Source organism: Bactrocera latifrons, unplaced genomic scaffold, assembly GCF_001853355.1.
Source record: "Bactrocera latifrons isolate USDA-ARS-PBARC rearing strain unplaced genomic scaffold, ASM185335v1 scaffold_68, whole genome shotgun sequence".
Lineage (NCBI taxonomy): Eukaryota > Metazoa > Arthropoda > Insecta > Diptera > Tephritidae > Bactrocera > Bactrocera latifrons.
The window spans coordinates 1121751-1138052 of NW_017537356.1; the positions used below are offsets into that span (position 1 = coordinate 1121751).

General features: G+C 37.4%; 4 protein-coding genes across 4 annotated transcripts; 3 read left to right on the top strand and 1 right to left on the bottom strand.

Moving 5' to 3' along the window:
* The first annotated feature begins 2 nt into the window (after positions 1 to 2).
* On the top strand, positions 3 to 1593 carry LOC108975659 (protein will die slowly). The gene is made up of 2 exons (XM_018944331.1): positions 3 to 1132; positions 1201 to 1593. The coding sequence occupies exons 1-2, from the start codon at positions 266 to 268 to the stop codon at positions 1387 to 1389; spliced, it is 1056 nt and encodes a 351-aa protein (XP_018799876.1). The 5' UTR covers positions 3 to 265; the 3' UTR covers positions 1390 to 1593.
* A 199-nt stretch (positions 1594 to 1792) lies between these two features.
* On the top strand, positions 1793 to 4852 carry LOC108975663 (ATP-binding cassette sub-family F member 1). Its single transcript, XM_018944334.1, has 2 exons — positions 1793 to 2963; positions 3033 to 4852. Exons 1-2 carry the CDS (start codon positions 1913 to 1915, stop codon positions 4649 to 4651), a joined length of 2670 nt encoding a protein of 889 aa, XP_018799879.1. The 5' UTR covers positions 1793 to 1912; the 3' UTR covers positions 4652 to 4852.
* A 326-nt stretch (positions 4853 to 5178) lies between these two features.
* Positions 5179 to 11071, top strand: LOC108975664 (copper-transporting ATPase 1). Its single transcript, XM_018944335.1, has 4 exons — positions 5179 to 6502; positions 7549 to 8795; positions 8855 to 9631; positions 9684 to 11071. Exons 1-4 carry the CDS (start codon positions 5380 to 5382, stop codon positions 10407 to 10409), a joined length of 3873 nt encoding a protein of 1290 aa, XP_018799880.1. The 5' UTR covers positions 5179 to 5379; the 3' UTR covers positions 10410 to 11071.
* A 673-nt stretch (positions 11072 to 11744) lies between these two features.
* LOC108975666 (nardilysin) lies at positions 11745 to 16297 on the bottom strand. Its single transcript, XM_018944336.1, has 9 exons — positions 15658 to 16297; positions 15384 to 15604; positions 14597 to 15333; positions 14326 to 14532; positions 13658 to 14271; positions 13474 to 13597; positions 13244 to 13404; positions 12963 to 13182; positions 11745 to 12900 (listed from the first exon to the last, which is right to left on the bottom strand). The coding sequence occupies exons 1-9, from the start codon at positions 15924 to 15926 to the stop codon at positions 12013 to 12015; spliced, it is 3441 nt and encodes a 1146-aa protein (XP_018799881.1). The 5' UTR covers positions 15927 to 16297; the 3' UTR covers positions 11745 to 12012.
* Between the last annotated feature and the right edge of the window lie 5 nt (positions 16298 to 16302).

The window sequence follows — 16302 nt, forward strand, 5'->3', positions numbered from 1 at the left end:
TACACGCAGAAATTAAAGAAAAACATTGAAGAATACACTAATTTTTTTTAATTATTTAAGTAATATTCAATATTTATAAAAGAAAATACATTCGGAGTGGGAAAAAGGCAACAGCAGTTTAATAAAAAACAGTTTATACATACTGTATACAAAAACATAGTAACAACGTGCCGCGTGGAGCAGCACATACAGTTAATATATTTGGCAGTATATTTAAGCCGCAGCACTGAATTCGTGCCACGCGCCCCTTCCGCTAGTCCACAGGATGGTACCAATAGGTGTTGTACACGGTCATCCGGGCGTGCACCAACCACAACCAATGCCCACGGCACCTTCGGGTCCCAACACCCTACAATCTTCTTCATCAGCAACAACTAGCACTCCGTCAAACAAGAGTTCAATGTCTGTAAAACCGAACTATGCGCTGAAGTTTACTTTGGCTGGACATACGAAAGCAGTGTCCGCTGTTAAATTTAGCCCAAACGGGGAATGGCTAGCTAGCTCATCGGCCGATAAACTGATAAAAATATGGGGTGCGTATGACGGTAAGTTCGAAAAAACCATATCTGGCCATAAACTCGGCATTAGTGATGTCGCTTGGGCGTCTGACTCGCGTCTATTGGTAAGTGCGAGTGATGACAAAACGCTAAAAATTTGGGAACTGAGCTCAGGAAAATGTTTAAAAACACTTAAAGGACACAGCAATTATGTTTTTTGCTGTAACTTTAATCCGCAATCTAATCTAATAGTATCAGGCAGTTTTGATGAAAGCGTACGTATATGGGATGTTCGTACCGGCAAGTGCTTGAAGACTCTTCCAGCTCATTCTGATCCAGTGTCTGCAGTTCATTTTAATCGTGACGGCTCTTTGATTGTAAGTTCAAGTTACGACGGACTTTGTCGTATTTGGGATACAGCGAGTGGACAGTGCCTGAAAACACTGATTGATGACGATAACCCACCAGTAAGCTTTGTTAAATTCTCTCCCAATGGAAAGTATATTCTGGCTGCGACGTTGGACAACACTTTGAAGCTGTGGGACTACTCGAAAGGAAAATGTTTGAAAACTTATACAGGCCATAAAAATGAAAAATATTGTATATTTGCAAATTTTTCTGTAACCGGTGGCAAGGTAAGTGAAAATAAGTGTTAGAGCTTTGTGCCAACAAATTTGTATGCAATTTTTGTTTGCTTTCGCAGTGGATTGTGTCAGGCAGTGAAGACAACATGGTTTACATATGGAACCTACAGAGTAAAGAAGTTGTGCAAAAGTTGCAAGGTCATACAGATACTGTTCTGTGTACAGCATGTCATCCAACTGAGAACATAATTGCTTCTGCAGCGCTAGAAAACGACAAGACGATCAAATTATGGAAAAGTGACACTTAAAATTATCTGGCCGCTTATTTTGCTTATTTGCATACTTATAGTTTATTGATAAAATTAGTTTAAGAAATTATTATCAAAACCTTTAATATATGTATCTACTTTTTAAAACAAAAACTCACATATATATAAATTCATCTATTTCATTTCTGATATGTATCTGTACGAAGACGAAATTGTCATCAAAATAAAGTTCTGCACCAAGAATTCCGCGTCTGGGTTCCTTTCTTAGCAAACAAAAGTTCGAATGAATCGAACATCATACTTATCTGAACACTGAATTCGGGGGTTTCTATTATAAGTTTGCGGCAATTTCGCAATATGATGGACTTGTTTGACAACCACAAAATCCAATGTCATTTTGCAGACAATAATATTTTTTATTAGATACGGCAACATTGTTTTCTTATCCACGTGAAGCAAACTGGTGAAACTGCATCATCAGTCGTCTGCATTTTCCAAAATATCCAAATTTGTTTCGTGTATACCTTTTCATAATAATACGATAAAATAAATATTTTGCAGCATGTCAAAGGCGAAAGGAAAAAAGAAAAACGAACGGTTCGAAGATGAAGAGGATTCTGAACAAGTGAAGCCAGTGCCCAACAAGAAGAATAGTAAAAAGGGAAAAAAGGGTAAACGTGGCGGAGATTCTAGTGAAGACGAGTCTTTAGCTAGTAGCAAAGTGACCAGTATTGATGCCGATGATTTGGAAAGTATACAGTCTGGAACTAAAATGGCGCCTTCGAAAGGAAAAAAGGGAAAGAAAGGCAAGCGAAAAGATGACTGGAGTGATAATGATGACGAACCAGATGATATCGTACAAATAGGTGGTAAGAATAAATTGTCAAACGCACAAGACAGTGATGATGAGGAAGTTATTGTTCCTCAACCAAGTTCCATTGCTAAGAAACAGGGAAAGAAAGGAAAAAAGAATAAAAAGAAGGATGAATTTAGCGATGATGAGGACAGTAATACTCCAAAGTCAAATTTCCTTGATTTGGAAGAAGAAGATGATGAAGATCTTATTGTAGCCGCTAAACCATCAGCAAAAAATTCTAAAAAAGAACAGCAACACAAAGTCAATAAATTTGCCATTAGTGACGATGATGACGAAGACGAAGAGATTGAGGACGAGTTAGGACAAGAAGAAAACTCAATTGAAACGGTTAAGCTTGATTCAGAGAAAAGCATAGCGAGTACAGAAAATGTAGAAGACTGTGAAATTACCAAACAAATCCAAGATTTGCAAATTGAAGACAACGTACCTAAAGAAATTCAACTTTTACCCGATGAGGACCAAACAGAGGAAAAAGAAATCAAAGAAGCAGCTAAAGAGGATACAGTTGAATCTACTTTAAAAGAAAAAAAGTTAACCCACAAAGAAAAAAAGAAACAAAAGAAACAACAAGAATACGAAAAACAAATGGAGCTTATGACAAAGAAGGGTGGCTCTGGACATTCCGACTTAGATAGCAACTTCACTATGAGTCAAGTGCAACGTACTGCTGGTCAGCAAGCACAATTAGAACACGCAGTCGACATTAAAATCGAAAATTTCACCATATCAGCTAAAGGTAAATTATTGGTACAATTATTTTAAAACTTCCTTCGGATCGGACTGTAACCATTTGTATCTTTTACAGGCAATGACTTATTTGTGAATGCCAACTTGTTGATTGCTCACGGACGTCGCTATGGTTTGGTAGGCCCTAATGGTCATGGAAAAACTACTCTACTCCGTCATATAGCCACTCGCGCTTTTGCTATACCGCCTAATATTGATGTATTGCTTTGTGAACAGGAAGTCGTGGCCACAGATAAAACAGCGATCGATACGATTCTAGAAGCTGATGTAAAGCGAAATAACCTTTTGGCAAAGAGCAAAGAGTTGGAGGATCAGTTTGCCGCTGGCGATATGAGTGTGCAAGAAGAACTAAATGACACATTTGCAGAGTTAAAAGCTATTGGAGCGTATTCGGCAGAAGCCCGTGCTCGACGTATTTTGGCTGGTTTGGGTTTTAGTGAAGAAATGCAAAATCGTCCGACTAACAAGTTTTCTGGTGGCTGGCGTATGCGAGTCTCATTAGCCCGTGCCCTTTATTTGGAACCAACGCTACTTATGCTTGATGAACCTACAAATCATTTAGATTTGAATGCTGTTATATGGTTGGACAATTATTTGCAAGGTTGGAAGAAGACTCTACTGATAGTTTCTCACGACCAGAGTTTCTTGGATAATGTATGTAACGAAATAATTCATCTCGATCAAAAAAAACTTCATTATTATAAAGGTAATTACTCGATGTTTAAGAAAATGTATGTTCAAAAGCGTCGTGAAATGATTAAAGAATATGAGAAACAAGAGAAGCGTATTAAAGAGTTGAAAGCTCATGGCCAATCGAAAAAGGCGGCTGAGAAAAAACAGAAAGAAGTTCTCACGCGTAAACAAGAAAAGAATAAATCTAAACAACAAAAGCAGGACGATGATGAGGGCCCACAGGAACTATTGGCTCGTCCGAAAGAATATATTGTCAAATTCCGTTTTCCAGAACCATCACAGTTACAACCGCCCATTTTAGGTATCCACAACGTTACCTTTGCTTTTGAAGGTCAGAAACCTTTGTTTATCAACACTGATTTCGGTATAGATCTAACCAGTCGGGTGGCCATTGTAGGACCGAACGGTGTGGGAAAATCTACTTTTCTGAAATTGCTATTAGGCGAACTCGAACCGCAAAAAGGAGAACAAAGAAAGAATCATAGACTACGTGTTGGTCGCTTTGACCAGCACTCCGGTGAACATTTAACAGCTGAGGAATCTGCAGCGGAATATCTGCAGCGTCTGTTCAATCTCCAACATGAAAAAGCACGTAAAGCTCTTGGTTCCTTTGGTCTCGTAAGCCATGCCCATACAATTAAAATGAAGGATCTTTCTGGTGGACAAAAAGCACGTGTTGCACTCGCCGAACTCTGCCTGAGTGCTCCTGATGTTTTGATCCTTGACGAGCCAACTAATAATTTGGATATTGAGTCTATTGATGCATTGGCAGAGGCCATTAACGAATATGAGGGTGGAGTGATAATAGTTTCTCACGACGAAAGATTGATACGTGAAACTGGATGTACACTATACGTAATAGAAGACCAGACGATCAATGAAATCGATGGTGAATTCGATGACTACCGCAAGGAGGTTCTCGACGCACTAGGAGAGGTTGTCAATAATCCCAGTGTCGTTGCCAATGCAGCTGTATTGCAATAACAACCGCTTTCTTTGAAGTTAGTAATTTGAAATTGTTTTGTTACACATACTATACAAATAACATATTGAAATTATTTAAAGAAATATACTGTTAAAGTTGAATTTAAAAAGGCACCACTTAAACTCAAGATGAATATTTTTCGTGCTATGATAAAGAAATAATGTGAAATTATGCTTAAAATACATGTTATAAAAAAGAGATCGATTCATTTGAACGGTCAATGCTTTAATTATTGTTATTATATTAAATTAACACATTTTGTTTAATGTGTTAATTTAACGTGTTAATTTAACATGTTTAATAACAATGGATATATCATTAGGATTAAATTCCCTCCATAAGTAGTTACATATGTAAACAACCGTCGTCTAGCCCATTCATAATATTTTGCACACAACCCTCAATGATTAAAAATTTCAATTGCACGCACCAATATAATTAAGCTGGTTTTATATGAAACATAGATATGTGGCATCACTATTAGAGCTTTTAAATTTGCTTTGTCAAATGCAATTTATAAGCAGGTTGTCACAAGTTTCCCATTTTCAGTGAACGTATAAACTCGGCGAAAAAAATAAAAACGATGAAATTTGAAAGTATATCGCTTTTTTAGGTATTTGCTAAAAAGTGCTTTGAATCGTTAAACATTTCGTTGGTAAATTTCTAAATATCAAGTACGGAAACACGCTTTCCTTAAGGATTAATAAAGTCTTCAGAAACAAAAGTTATGAATGAATTGGGAACAGAGGGATCAGACTCAAATGCTTTGACCTCAAAGAGCGAACAAGTTTCTTTTATTGGTTTAGAAAATAACATTGGACAAAGCAATACATTCAACAATCCGACAATTGTAAAATTTCCTGAAAATAAAAGAACAATGGATAATGAAAATATCCGCCTGCCTATTGAAGGCATGACTTGCCAGAGTTGCGTAAGGAATATCGAGAGCACAATATCAGGAAAGCCAGGAATAATAAATGTTCGTGTCGTTCTTGAAGAAAAATGTGGTTATTTTGAATATAACCCCGAGCAAACGGATCCCAGCAAAATCGCATTTGAAATAGAGGAAATGGGTTTCGATTGTCCGTATACGCTATCACATCAGGCCTTTGAAAAGACCATGCGAAGGGACAGTTGTGTTGGTGCCGAGACTCAAATACGCATTATTGGTATGACTTGCAATTCATGTGTTCGGAACATTGAAGGAAATATAGGAACAAAGCCTGGTATATTACAAATAAACGTTAGTTTAGATGATAAGTGCGCTACGGTAAAGTACGATGCAAGACAATTTACGCCCACAGACATTACTGATATGATTGACGACATGGGTTTTGAAGCAACCGTATTGGAAAAAGATAACGTTGGTGACGGAATTAGTTCAAGCAAAGTTTTAACTGAACAGAATTCAAAATCGCCTAAGAAGCAACAGGTGGCAAATGTAACATCTGCGAACATTTCCCAAAAAGCTCATACAGAAGTGTCCATGGATGGGTCGCTATCCAAATGCTTTCTACATATACGTGGTATGACATGCGCCAGTTGTGTGGCAACTATTGAAAAACACTGTAAAAAGATATACGGGCTGGATAGTATACTTGTTGCACTACTTGCTGCTAAAGCAGAAGTGAAATATAATGCAAATGTTGTGACAGCGGAAAATATAGCGAAATCCATCACAGAACTGGGATTTCCTTCAGAAATCATCGATGAACCGGGCAGTGGCGAGTCGGAGGTAGAAATTGAAATCACAGGTATGACCTGCGCGTCTTGTGTGAACAAAATCGAAACGCACGTATTAAAAGTGAAAGGCGTTACTGCAGCGTCTGTTACGTTATTGACTCGAAAAGGTATGTGAACAATAATATAAATAATCTTAAAACTTTGTTGAAAGGTTTTCTTGCCAACTAGCGATAGTAATTACATACACTATATAGTCAATGGCAGAAGCTATTATTTCCAATACATTTACTTTTTGTGGGATTAAAGATTATTTCTATTAAATAGTTGTTTATTGTGTCATAAATGTTAATTAAATATAAAAAATTTAAAGGTAAAACTCTTTTAGTTAAATTGATAAAACATATAAACGATATTTGCTTCAATATTTTATAAAACGTATGGGCAACGCATTTGTACCCGTATGCGTACATATTCACAAATACATATTTGTGTATGCTTAAAATGTATGTATGTTATTTACTAAATATGTATGTAATACGTTTAAATTACATATGCTCGATAATATTAATCCTCAAATTGAGAGTAAATTAACAGGCGAATATATTTAGGTAGGAGTATGACAGAGTGTCGAAATAAATGTGATAATGATGTCTGCAAAATATTTAAATTCTTATTTTTTCAATGCCCCAATAGTGCTTGATAACAAAAGGATCGACACCCAACCGCTTATCACTGAAAATATTGCTGAGGTATTAAATTTGTTAGAAGTTATCTTAAATTCACACATAGAAGTAAGACTTTTACCTACAGTAGACTTTTTAATTAAGGCTCCCACAATTTCATGTTAACCATGAATTGATATGTATGTATGTAGATAACATAAAATTGTAATAACGATAGGGTGCCTACATCTTTGATATACATTTTCCTATAGGCTTATTTTATTTAGCAAAGTATATTGGATAATATATCGATATCATTTGCATTTGCATCTATACATTTATTTATGGGTAATATGTCATCATTAAAATGCAATTACATATCCGTTCTCATTCTTATCATTTGTTGTGACATGTGAAATGTTAAAAAAAGTGAAATATTCAATGGTTATAAACACTTTTCCTGAGCATACAATTAATATAGGATATATTCATCAAATTGGAAATTTACAAAGAAAATTAAGTTAGATTTACTTGTATCACTTACATTGTAGGTAAATTCCGCTATAATACCGAAAAGACGGGACCTCGCAGCATTTGCGAAGCCATTGAGCAACTGGGTTTTCAGGCACGTCTGCATAATGGCAGAGACAAGATGACCCACGACTATTTGCAGCATAAAGAAGAGATTGCAAAATGGCGCAACGCTTTCTTGGTGTCTCTTATATTTGGCGGGCCATGTATGGTTGCCATGATCTATTTCATGGTTGAAATGAATGACAGAGGTCACGCAGCTATGTGTTGTCTAGTTCCCGGGTTGTCAATGGAAAACCTGGTAATGTTTCTGCTCTCAACGCCGGTGCAATTTTTTGGTGGATGGCATTTTTACGTACAATCTTTTCGAGCCATACGTCACGGTACCACTAATATGGACGTACTAATTTCTATGGTCACCACAATATCCTATATTTACTCTGTGGCTGTAGTGATAGCCGCTGTGTTGATGGAGCAAAACTCCTCGCCATTAACTTTCTTTGATACGCCGCCCATGTTGTTGATTTTCATATCTTTAGGTCGCTGGTTGGAACACATTGCAAAGGGAAAAACTTCAGAAGCATTATCAAAACTTTTATCACTGAAGGCGGCTGAGGCATTGCTGGTCGATGTGTCTCCTGACTTTGACATAAAATCAGAAAAAGTTATATCAGTGGACTACGTGCAACGTGGTGATGTTCTCAAGGTAATACCGGGTGCCAAGGTGCCTGTGGATGGCAAAGTACTTTACGGCAGTTCAACATGTGATGAAAGTCTCATAACCGGCGAGTCAATGCCGGTTGCCAAACGAAAGGGCGCAGTGGTAATTGGTGGTTCAATTAATCAGAATGGTGTCTTACTTATATCTGCTACTCATACTGGGGAAAATACTACCTTATCTCAAATTGTGCGCCTGGTTGAAGAGGCGCAAACTTCCAAAGCTCCAATACAACAGTTAGCTGATCGTATTGCAGGTTATTTTGTTCCATTTGTTGTGGCAGTATCGAGCGTAACATTGATCGGTTGGTTAATTGCTGGATTCACTGATCCAGACCTTGTGCCCGTAGCTATGGAACACAAGATGCACATGGATTCACATGCAATTGTCATTAGTCATGCTTTCAAGTGTGCACTCAGCGTATTAGCAATTGCATGCCCCTGTGCGTTGGGTCTGGCCACTCCGACTGCCGTTATGGTAGCTACAGGTACAGGTGCGATCAATGGTGTACTTGTTAAAGGTGCCACAGCATTGGAAAATGCTTATAAGGTATGCGTTTGAAATACATTTTTAATTTTTGAATAAATTAAATATTTCTTCAATAATAGGTTAAAACCGTGGTGTTCGACAAAACGGGTACCATTACGCATGGAATGCCTATGACTTCTAAAATAGTTATGTTTGTCAAACCCGCTGTCTGTAGCTTGGCACGTGCGGTAACTATTATCGGTGCTGCAGAGTCGAATAGTGAGCATCCAATTGCATCTGCTATAGTACGCTTCTCCAAAGATTTATTGGGCTTACAAACATTTGGCAAAACACAGAACTTTCTCGCAGTACCAGGTTGTGGCATAAAGGTTACCGTATTGCAGTACGAACAAGCGTTGCGTCAGGCTACTATTGCTGAAAAAGTAATTAACTATGAGAATAATTACCGATCAAATCCAAGCACAGTGCATACGGAAAACGGTGCAAGCATTGAGGAACTCATACCGCAGTTGCCTACTAGTAAATCCATGGAGCTACAACAGCAACAACAATTGCTCCAATTAGACGAAACACTGTATGGCGCCGCAGCAAACACAGGAACTATCTCAAATGTATTGAGTAGTGAGATAAATGTGTTAATTGGCAACCGTGAATGGATGCATCGCAACGGTATAGTCGTGCCACATGAAATCGACAACTGCTTGAGTGAAGAAGAGTCGAAGGGACATACAGCTGTGCTTTGCGCACTGAATGGTCAGTTAATATGCATGTATGGAGTATCGGACATGGTCAAACCTGAGGCGCATCTAGCTGTCTACACACTAAAAAAAATGGGTATCAACGTAATTTTGCTAACTGGTGATAACGAAAATACTGCTGCAAGTATAGCTAGACAGGTAAGTAACAAGCACCAACGGAAAATTTTCGCTTTATTTTACGTTATTGCAGGTTGGAATTAAGCGCATCTTTGCCGAGGTTTTACCATCGCACAAGGTGGCTAAAATACAACTAATACAGGAAAGCGGCGTGCGGGTTGCAATGGTTGGCGATGGCGTCAACGATAGTCCTGCTCTTGCTCAAGCTGATGTGGGCATTGCGATCGCTGCTGGTACCGATGTAGCAGCTGAGGCGGCCGATGTGGTACTTATGCGTAACGACTTGCTCGACGTGGTGGCTTGCCTTGATCTGTCCCGCCGCACAGTGCGCCGTATACGGTACAATTTCCTGTTTGCCAGTATGTACAATCTACTCGGTATACCGCTGGCTTCAGGCATATTTGCACCTCTCGGTTTCACATTGCAGCCGTGGATGGCATCAGTAGCTATGGCAGCCAGTTCGGTTTCCGTAGTCTGCTCGTCATTAATGCTTAAATGTTATCGCAAACCATCGGCTGCTTCGCTGCGCACACCCGAATATATGAAATATTTGGAGCAAGAACGCGGCGACGACCGTGAAATCGACAAATTGTCCTTACATCGCGGTTTAGAAGACCTACCGCGCGCGAAGTTAAATCGCTCAAATAGTTCTTTGTTGTCGCGAATTTTCCTAGGGGGAGCACAAAGCCGATATGATCACAATGAAGGTAGTCTCTTGGAGACAGGAAGTGGTGAGTTCACACCTAAAATTGTAAAGACGAAGAGCATCAAGAACGTGACGGAAATGCAGAAATTGTAGAGTGATTAAAGGCAAGTGCTTAGTGATTGTCCGTAGGCAGTGAAATGTAGAAGTTGTTTTTGTTATTTTATATGTTATATTTATATATCCGAGACATATGTATATGAATTGTAGGAATAAGGAGCAGAGCGCAGAAAATTTTCCATATATTTAGGTTCCTCATTTTAAAAACCACCTCTTTTGTACCGTTTTTGTACTTTGCCTAGTTATGAGCATTTACTTTCAACATTTGTATGTATGTACATATATAACAAATATGCATCTGAGCTAAGTCAACGGATAGTGTACGACGAACAAATATTGATTAAGCTAATCTATACACAAAATTTTTTCCATTTTTTGCCTTCCTATAAATAACCAACCTGAACAATAAAATCCTTAAATGTACGATAAACTAACAAGTGTGCATATAAAATCGTGAAACATATTAAACCTTATTTTTTGTATATATACAATATAGTCATATATATACGTATTTTTCAAAACTATTAAGAATAAAGACCCTGTATCAGTGAAAATCCAAGCAAATGCGTTAATTCTACTCTTGTTGCAGCGTCAATATACATGTATGAGGTGCCTGCGAGTAGTGAAGTTTGCATATGTTTCGATTCCTATCAAATTAAGACGATAGTGCCATACAAATAAAAAGAAATTTCTGATAATTTTTATTTTTACAATTTAAAATAGTAAAAAAAAACTTACTTTAAGCTATTTTTAGTTCTAATATACATATGAAACAGCGTTTTTAAAACTCCAATATGATCGACCGACTTTTAAATACATATCTACATAGAGCCTCAAGAACAGAGATATGTATATTCAACGAGATGATAAAAAACATACACATTATACAAGTTTTAATTTCAAAATTAATCACTACAGTGTTATTTATCATGTTCAATATGAGAGAACAAAAGTGAATATTTGATAAATGCGCGAGCTGATGACTGTGGCCCATAAATCATTGAAATGTGTGGTTAAAAAGAACAGAACTACTTAAAAAGTAAAATAATTACTCGTGGCACAATTATTTCACTAAACAAAAAATTATTATTTATACAGCAGCGCAGATGTTTTCTTTCAACGAATTGTTTGCTTAAGGCGTAATGATATTACTTCCGCACGTATATATATCTCTATGTACGTATTTTTATTTAATTTTCGACTTAATCAGCCAAAATGTCAACACGTCTACAACAACTGGTGCAAAATAGTTTTTGACTTACTGCTGTTTGATCAAACACGTAGCAACTTCAACTCAAATATTTTTTACAAATAATACAAAATCAGGATGAATTTATGATTGTATAAATACCTAAGAGAAAAGGCCAACGATTAATTCCATCACATGTACTCCATTTAGTGATGAATGAGTTTAGTACCATTTTCTTTATATAATATGTTCACCTGTAAGTGAATTCATTTTATTGACTCAAAATTTTCAAATTATTTAAGTTTTTTAAACTACTGCGAATAAAAAGTGGTAATTACTAATGCAGGGCACATCATTGCTTTTAAATTTATTTTGAACCACCGCCAGTCCACTATGTGTAACCGGATTTTCCAAGAACTCTTTAAAACTCTTATCCTCCGTCGTGATTTTTTAACATTCCTCTATTATTTCCATCGGCGAACGCTCCGTGCCATTTTCCAATTTAGTTTTAGTAATCGGGTATATATGCAAGTTTTCCTTAAAGTCCTTAATGTCTACTATTGTTGTTGCATCCCCATCCTTCGGTATGAACCGCACATCCAATTTGCTAGCTAATGCATTGAAAAGCTCTTCATCATCGACCTCCGATTCACTGCCACTGCTGCTCGCGCTGTCCTCATTAGAGTTCTCCTCGTCACGTTTAGCCGAACGCTTAGAGCGCACTGCGTCCTTATTGCCGATTACTTGTACTGACAACTTGCGTAAATTTGTTCGTTCGTTGTTTAGACAAAAATCGATTATGTCTTGCTTAGTTAACGCTCGCAAAACGTCAACTTCACGCCGCCTTCGATCAAAAACATATTCCTCAGATGTGATCTCCTCCCAATTATGAGACACTTCTTCTGCGAGTGATATATCGACAACCTGCTTAATTTTTATTAAGGACTCTCGAACATGTTCGAAGTCTTCTTCACTCATCTCTTCCAAAATTTGCAACATTTTTCCTCGAAACACTTCAATCCTTTCATCCACATGAGCGGCACTAAACTTTGTTTCCTGTGAATTTACAGCGATTGAGTAACCAATTATACCATAGTTCATTCGCACTGATGCCGAAACATAGTATCCCAGTTGCTCCTTCGTACGGAGTGTGTCGAATAATGGTTCCTCAACAAACATCATTAATAGGTCCAAGATGCTTTCGACTCGGAGAGAACACGGACCTATTTGGTAAAAGTTACAAATTACAGTGTTCACATCCTCTTCATTGAGAGAACGGCAGCGTATGAAGTGAGAACCTTGCGGCAACTGGACGGTACGATTCTCAATGTATTTAGTCTAAGGAAACAAGATATTAAAAAATATAAAGTTTTAGTAGTAGTGCTTCACATTTACTATACCTCCTTGATATTGCGACAATTAAGAGTAGTTAACACGGAATTCATTACATTATGTGCTGACTCCTCTGTCAAATTACCCTGCATTAGTGTCTGCAAATATAATTCACTTGTATAGGCGTCGGAGAAATGCAACACATCATTTAATGTAAGGCTATCTAAACATTTATATTTAGTTATAATGGGCCAGCGGATGTGCTCTACGATACTTAAACGAATATCCCTAAAAAATAAACAATACGGATTTCTGGGCTAGGCTGTGTACAAGTTTTCAAGTTTCTTACTTGTTGAGAGTTCTCGGCTTGATCAACGAATTGAAATAAGATTTCTTCTGATCTGTTTTGAATATATTAAACTGATCTTCCGTTATGTGTTCACGCATTGACACCATAGCTTTGGTTATAATGCCCACAAGCAAATGCAATTTTTCATTATAACCATTCACCTTGCAATTATGCAAAATAAAATAGTAAATTAATCGTAGTGAATCTAAAATGATGTCAAGTATACATACCTTTAGTATAATGCCCTTTTCGGCAGTGTAGAATTGATACGAAAGGCCTGCAACTGTGGCTGGATACAATTCTTCACTAAGTCGGAATTTAACTAATCTCTCATAAAGCGCACACAGAGCGTCGCTGTAGACATTAATATAAATAAGTAAATTTTTCTACAATGGAAAAAAGTGTGATGTTTACTTTTTGGGATCCTTGCGCAATAGTGGTGATATAAAATAAAAGTACATGTAAGCCTCAGGAAGGAGAAACTTATCGTCTTGTCTAAACCACAATTCACATATATCCGTCTGAAGTATTTTCTTAGGGGCAGTCGGTAACTCTGGTTTTCCGTTTTCCTCCCAGTGCAAACGAAAATCATTCGAAATAAAACGATTTGGCTTCGGCAGGAACAACTCTGGCATGGGTTTTGAATTCTCCCAGAGTTCACGCCATTTTTGAGGCATTTTAACTGTGGTATATTCAGTACTGAACCATTTTTCTTTTTTGTCATATGTTATACCTTCATATTTGTGTTGCGAGGTGATCATTATATTGAATCTGAATTCGTTTAAATGCTTTACAACATCTTGAATGTGATCTTCATTGTACTCGTAATACAATTCAGTGCCAGTCAATATATCCTTGGGTGGATAATATTTCATTTTTACAGCTAATTTTTCGACATTGTCCAAAGCCGGACGCTGAGATTCGAACCGGAAGTTAGTCGCCTCAATTTTTTGCAACTCTGTGAAAGCATCTTTGAACGGGCCGCAACCGGCAAAGAGTTTAATAAAGGCAAAACTAGCAGCTAGTACCTTAAATAAAAATTAGAAAATTAAATTTAATACAGAATCGTATTTTGTGCCTACTTCGTCGAGATGCTGGAAACCGCGGTCAGTCAGAAAGATTCCGATAACAAAGGAAGAATAAATGGAATTTGACTCAAAACCGCTTTCATCGATCCCCGCTGTAAGTTCCAATGCCCACAAGCGTTTCCGTAAATAGGCACATAAACTGCCCTCTCCTTCGTATCCAATCAAATGTGAAATAAATTGATCTGGTTTTGTTTTATATTGCTATAAGAACGAGAGGTATTAATTAGTAAATATATGTAGTACTTTTAATTATCAATATACACACCTTTATCATAGACGGCAGTACCCATGTAAGTTCTAGTTTACAAATATTTTCCACTGGTTTAACAAAAAATACTTGTTCGAAAAATTCCTTTCGGAAAGCGTCTCGATAATTGTACGGCGAAAGATCTAAACCCGGAAGATCGTTACTAGGAATACCCGAGAAGTGTTTCACAACCATTTGTTCCAACTCGTCGATGGGAAGACGAGCTTGCACACAAACACACATACGATGAGCACTGTAATGTCGCTTTTGAAATTCATGTAACATTGCATGTAGATCATCATCACTTATTCCATCTTTAAGAGTTTTGAGATTACCCCACGGGAACGTGGCATGTGGGTAGCCTGGTGTAGCGTAGGCAGCTACAAGTTGATCTCGGCGAACTTCGTCGTCATGTACAATTTGCTGAAATTCGGACTCAACAGAATCACGTTCACGTGTCATTGCTTCTTTTTTCATAAGTGGTGCTTTCAGTAATGCAGAGAAATAATCCATACTGCTGTCTAAATGCTCTTCAGATACCTCAAAATAGAAGCATGTTTCTTCGAACTCCGTATGAGCATTGTCAAATCCGCCACATTTTTTAATGTGTGCATCAAACGCATTCTCCGCTGGATACTTTTCTGATCCCATAAAAATCATATGTTCCAGGAAATGGGCTAACCCTTGGTATTCGGTGGGTTCCGTGAAGGAGCCAACGTCGACCAACAATGCGCAAGCAGCCAATTTCTCGTCACCTGTACAGTCGATTTAGTTTACATTTCAAATGATGCATTGTAAGACTAACCTTCTTCTGACTCCAAGTCTGAATCACTTTCACCGTTGTCTGTTGTGGATGTGCTCATAGATTCTTCATCTTCACTACTGGTACTACTACTCTCTTCAGCACAAGAGTCTCCCGTGGAGTCATAAGATGATGAGGACGATGAAGAAGTTAGTCCACAATGCGGCACCGGTGTAGGGTCCGACACAAGCAATGCTCGAATACCATTACTCAATAATAATGTTCTGAAAAAAATCTGTCAAACTCAAAAATGAACCGAAAGTATTATAGTTTTTACTTATAATGTTTTTTGTCGCTTTCCGATTTATCAGGAATTTCCAAATATTTCACAGAAGATTCTGAATTCACCATGTCTGTGGTTGAGAAACTATTTCTAAAATATCCTCGACGAGAAAAACGAGTTGATGTACCCCGTTGTAGAAGGTATTCCGATTTAATATTTAGTGATTTCACTTGTGCTACAGGCGTGTAGCAATTGGTAAGGTCAAAAGAATATTCCAAAGATTTTTTTGTCACCAAAAATTTTGAAAATCTTCGAATAATCATAAACCTTTTCACTATCTTCTTGAATTTTGGATGATCCCTATTATTATTATTTTTTGTTTGCAGTAGCGTTTTGTAATCAAGGTTTTGAATTTTGTGAATTTGCAATTTTTTTTATTTATAATTTCTTAAAAGTAATAAAAACGTTCTGGATTTTTTTTCTTAACCAAATTTACCGCAACTTCCATCGAAAAATGAAAGCAAAGTGACCGAAAATTAAATCCTACTGATGAGTTTTTGTTCTTCTCTGTTTGCTTTGACGTTTAGTCCACGTTCGCATTTCCCACTAGATTTTTACGCTCTCTTATTTTTGAGACAACGTTCTCTTACGATTGTGCGTGACCGTAAAAAAGACTCAATAAGAGTGAAGCAAATATAT

Excerpts from the sequence above, each read along its gene's own strand:
- LOC108975659 (XM_018944331.1), top strand. The coding sequence starts at position 266 with ATGGTACCAATAGGTGTTGTACACGGTCATCCGGGCGTGCACCAACCA. Across the intron at positions 1,133-1,200 it reads TTTCTGTAACCGGTGGCAAG|TGGATTGTGTCAGGCAGTGA; the intron begins GTAAGTGAAAAT and ends TTGCTTTCGCAG.
- LOC108975663 (XM_018944334.1), top strand. The coding sequence starts at position 1,913 with ATGTCAAAGGCGAAAGGAAAAAAGAAAAACGAACGGTTCGAAGATGAA. Across the intron at positions 2,964-3,032 it reads TTTCACCATATCAGCTAAAG|GCAATGACTTATTTGTGAAT; the intron begins GTAAATTATTGG and ends TATCTTTTACAG.
- LOC108975664 (XM_018944335.1), top strand. The coding sequence starts at position 5,380 with ATGAATGAATTGGGAACAGAGGGATCAGACTCAAATGCTTTGACCTCA. Across the intron at positions 6,503-7,548 it reads TACGTTATTGACTCGAAAAG|GTAAATTCCGCTATAATACC; the intron begins GTATGTGAACAA and ends CTTACATTGTAG. Across the intron at positions 8,796-8,854 it reads CATTGGAAAATGCTTATAAG|GTTAAAACCGTGGTGTTCGA; the intron begins GTATGCGTTTGA and ends CTTCAATAATAG.
- LOC108975666 (XM_018944336.1), bottom strand. The coding sequence starts at position 15,926 with ATGATTATTCGAAGATTTTCAAAATTTTTGGTGACAAAAAAATCTTTG. Across the intron at positions 14,272-14,325 it reads GTTTCCAGCATCTCGACGAA|GTACTAGCTGCTAGTTTTGC; the intron begins GTAGGCACAAAA and ends TTTTTATTTAAG. Across the intron at positions 12,901-12,962 it reads ATTGTCGCAATATCAAGGAG|ACTAAATACATTGAGAATCG; the intron begins GTATAGTAAATG and ends TTGTTTCCTTAG.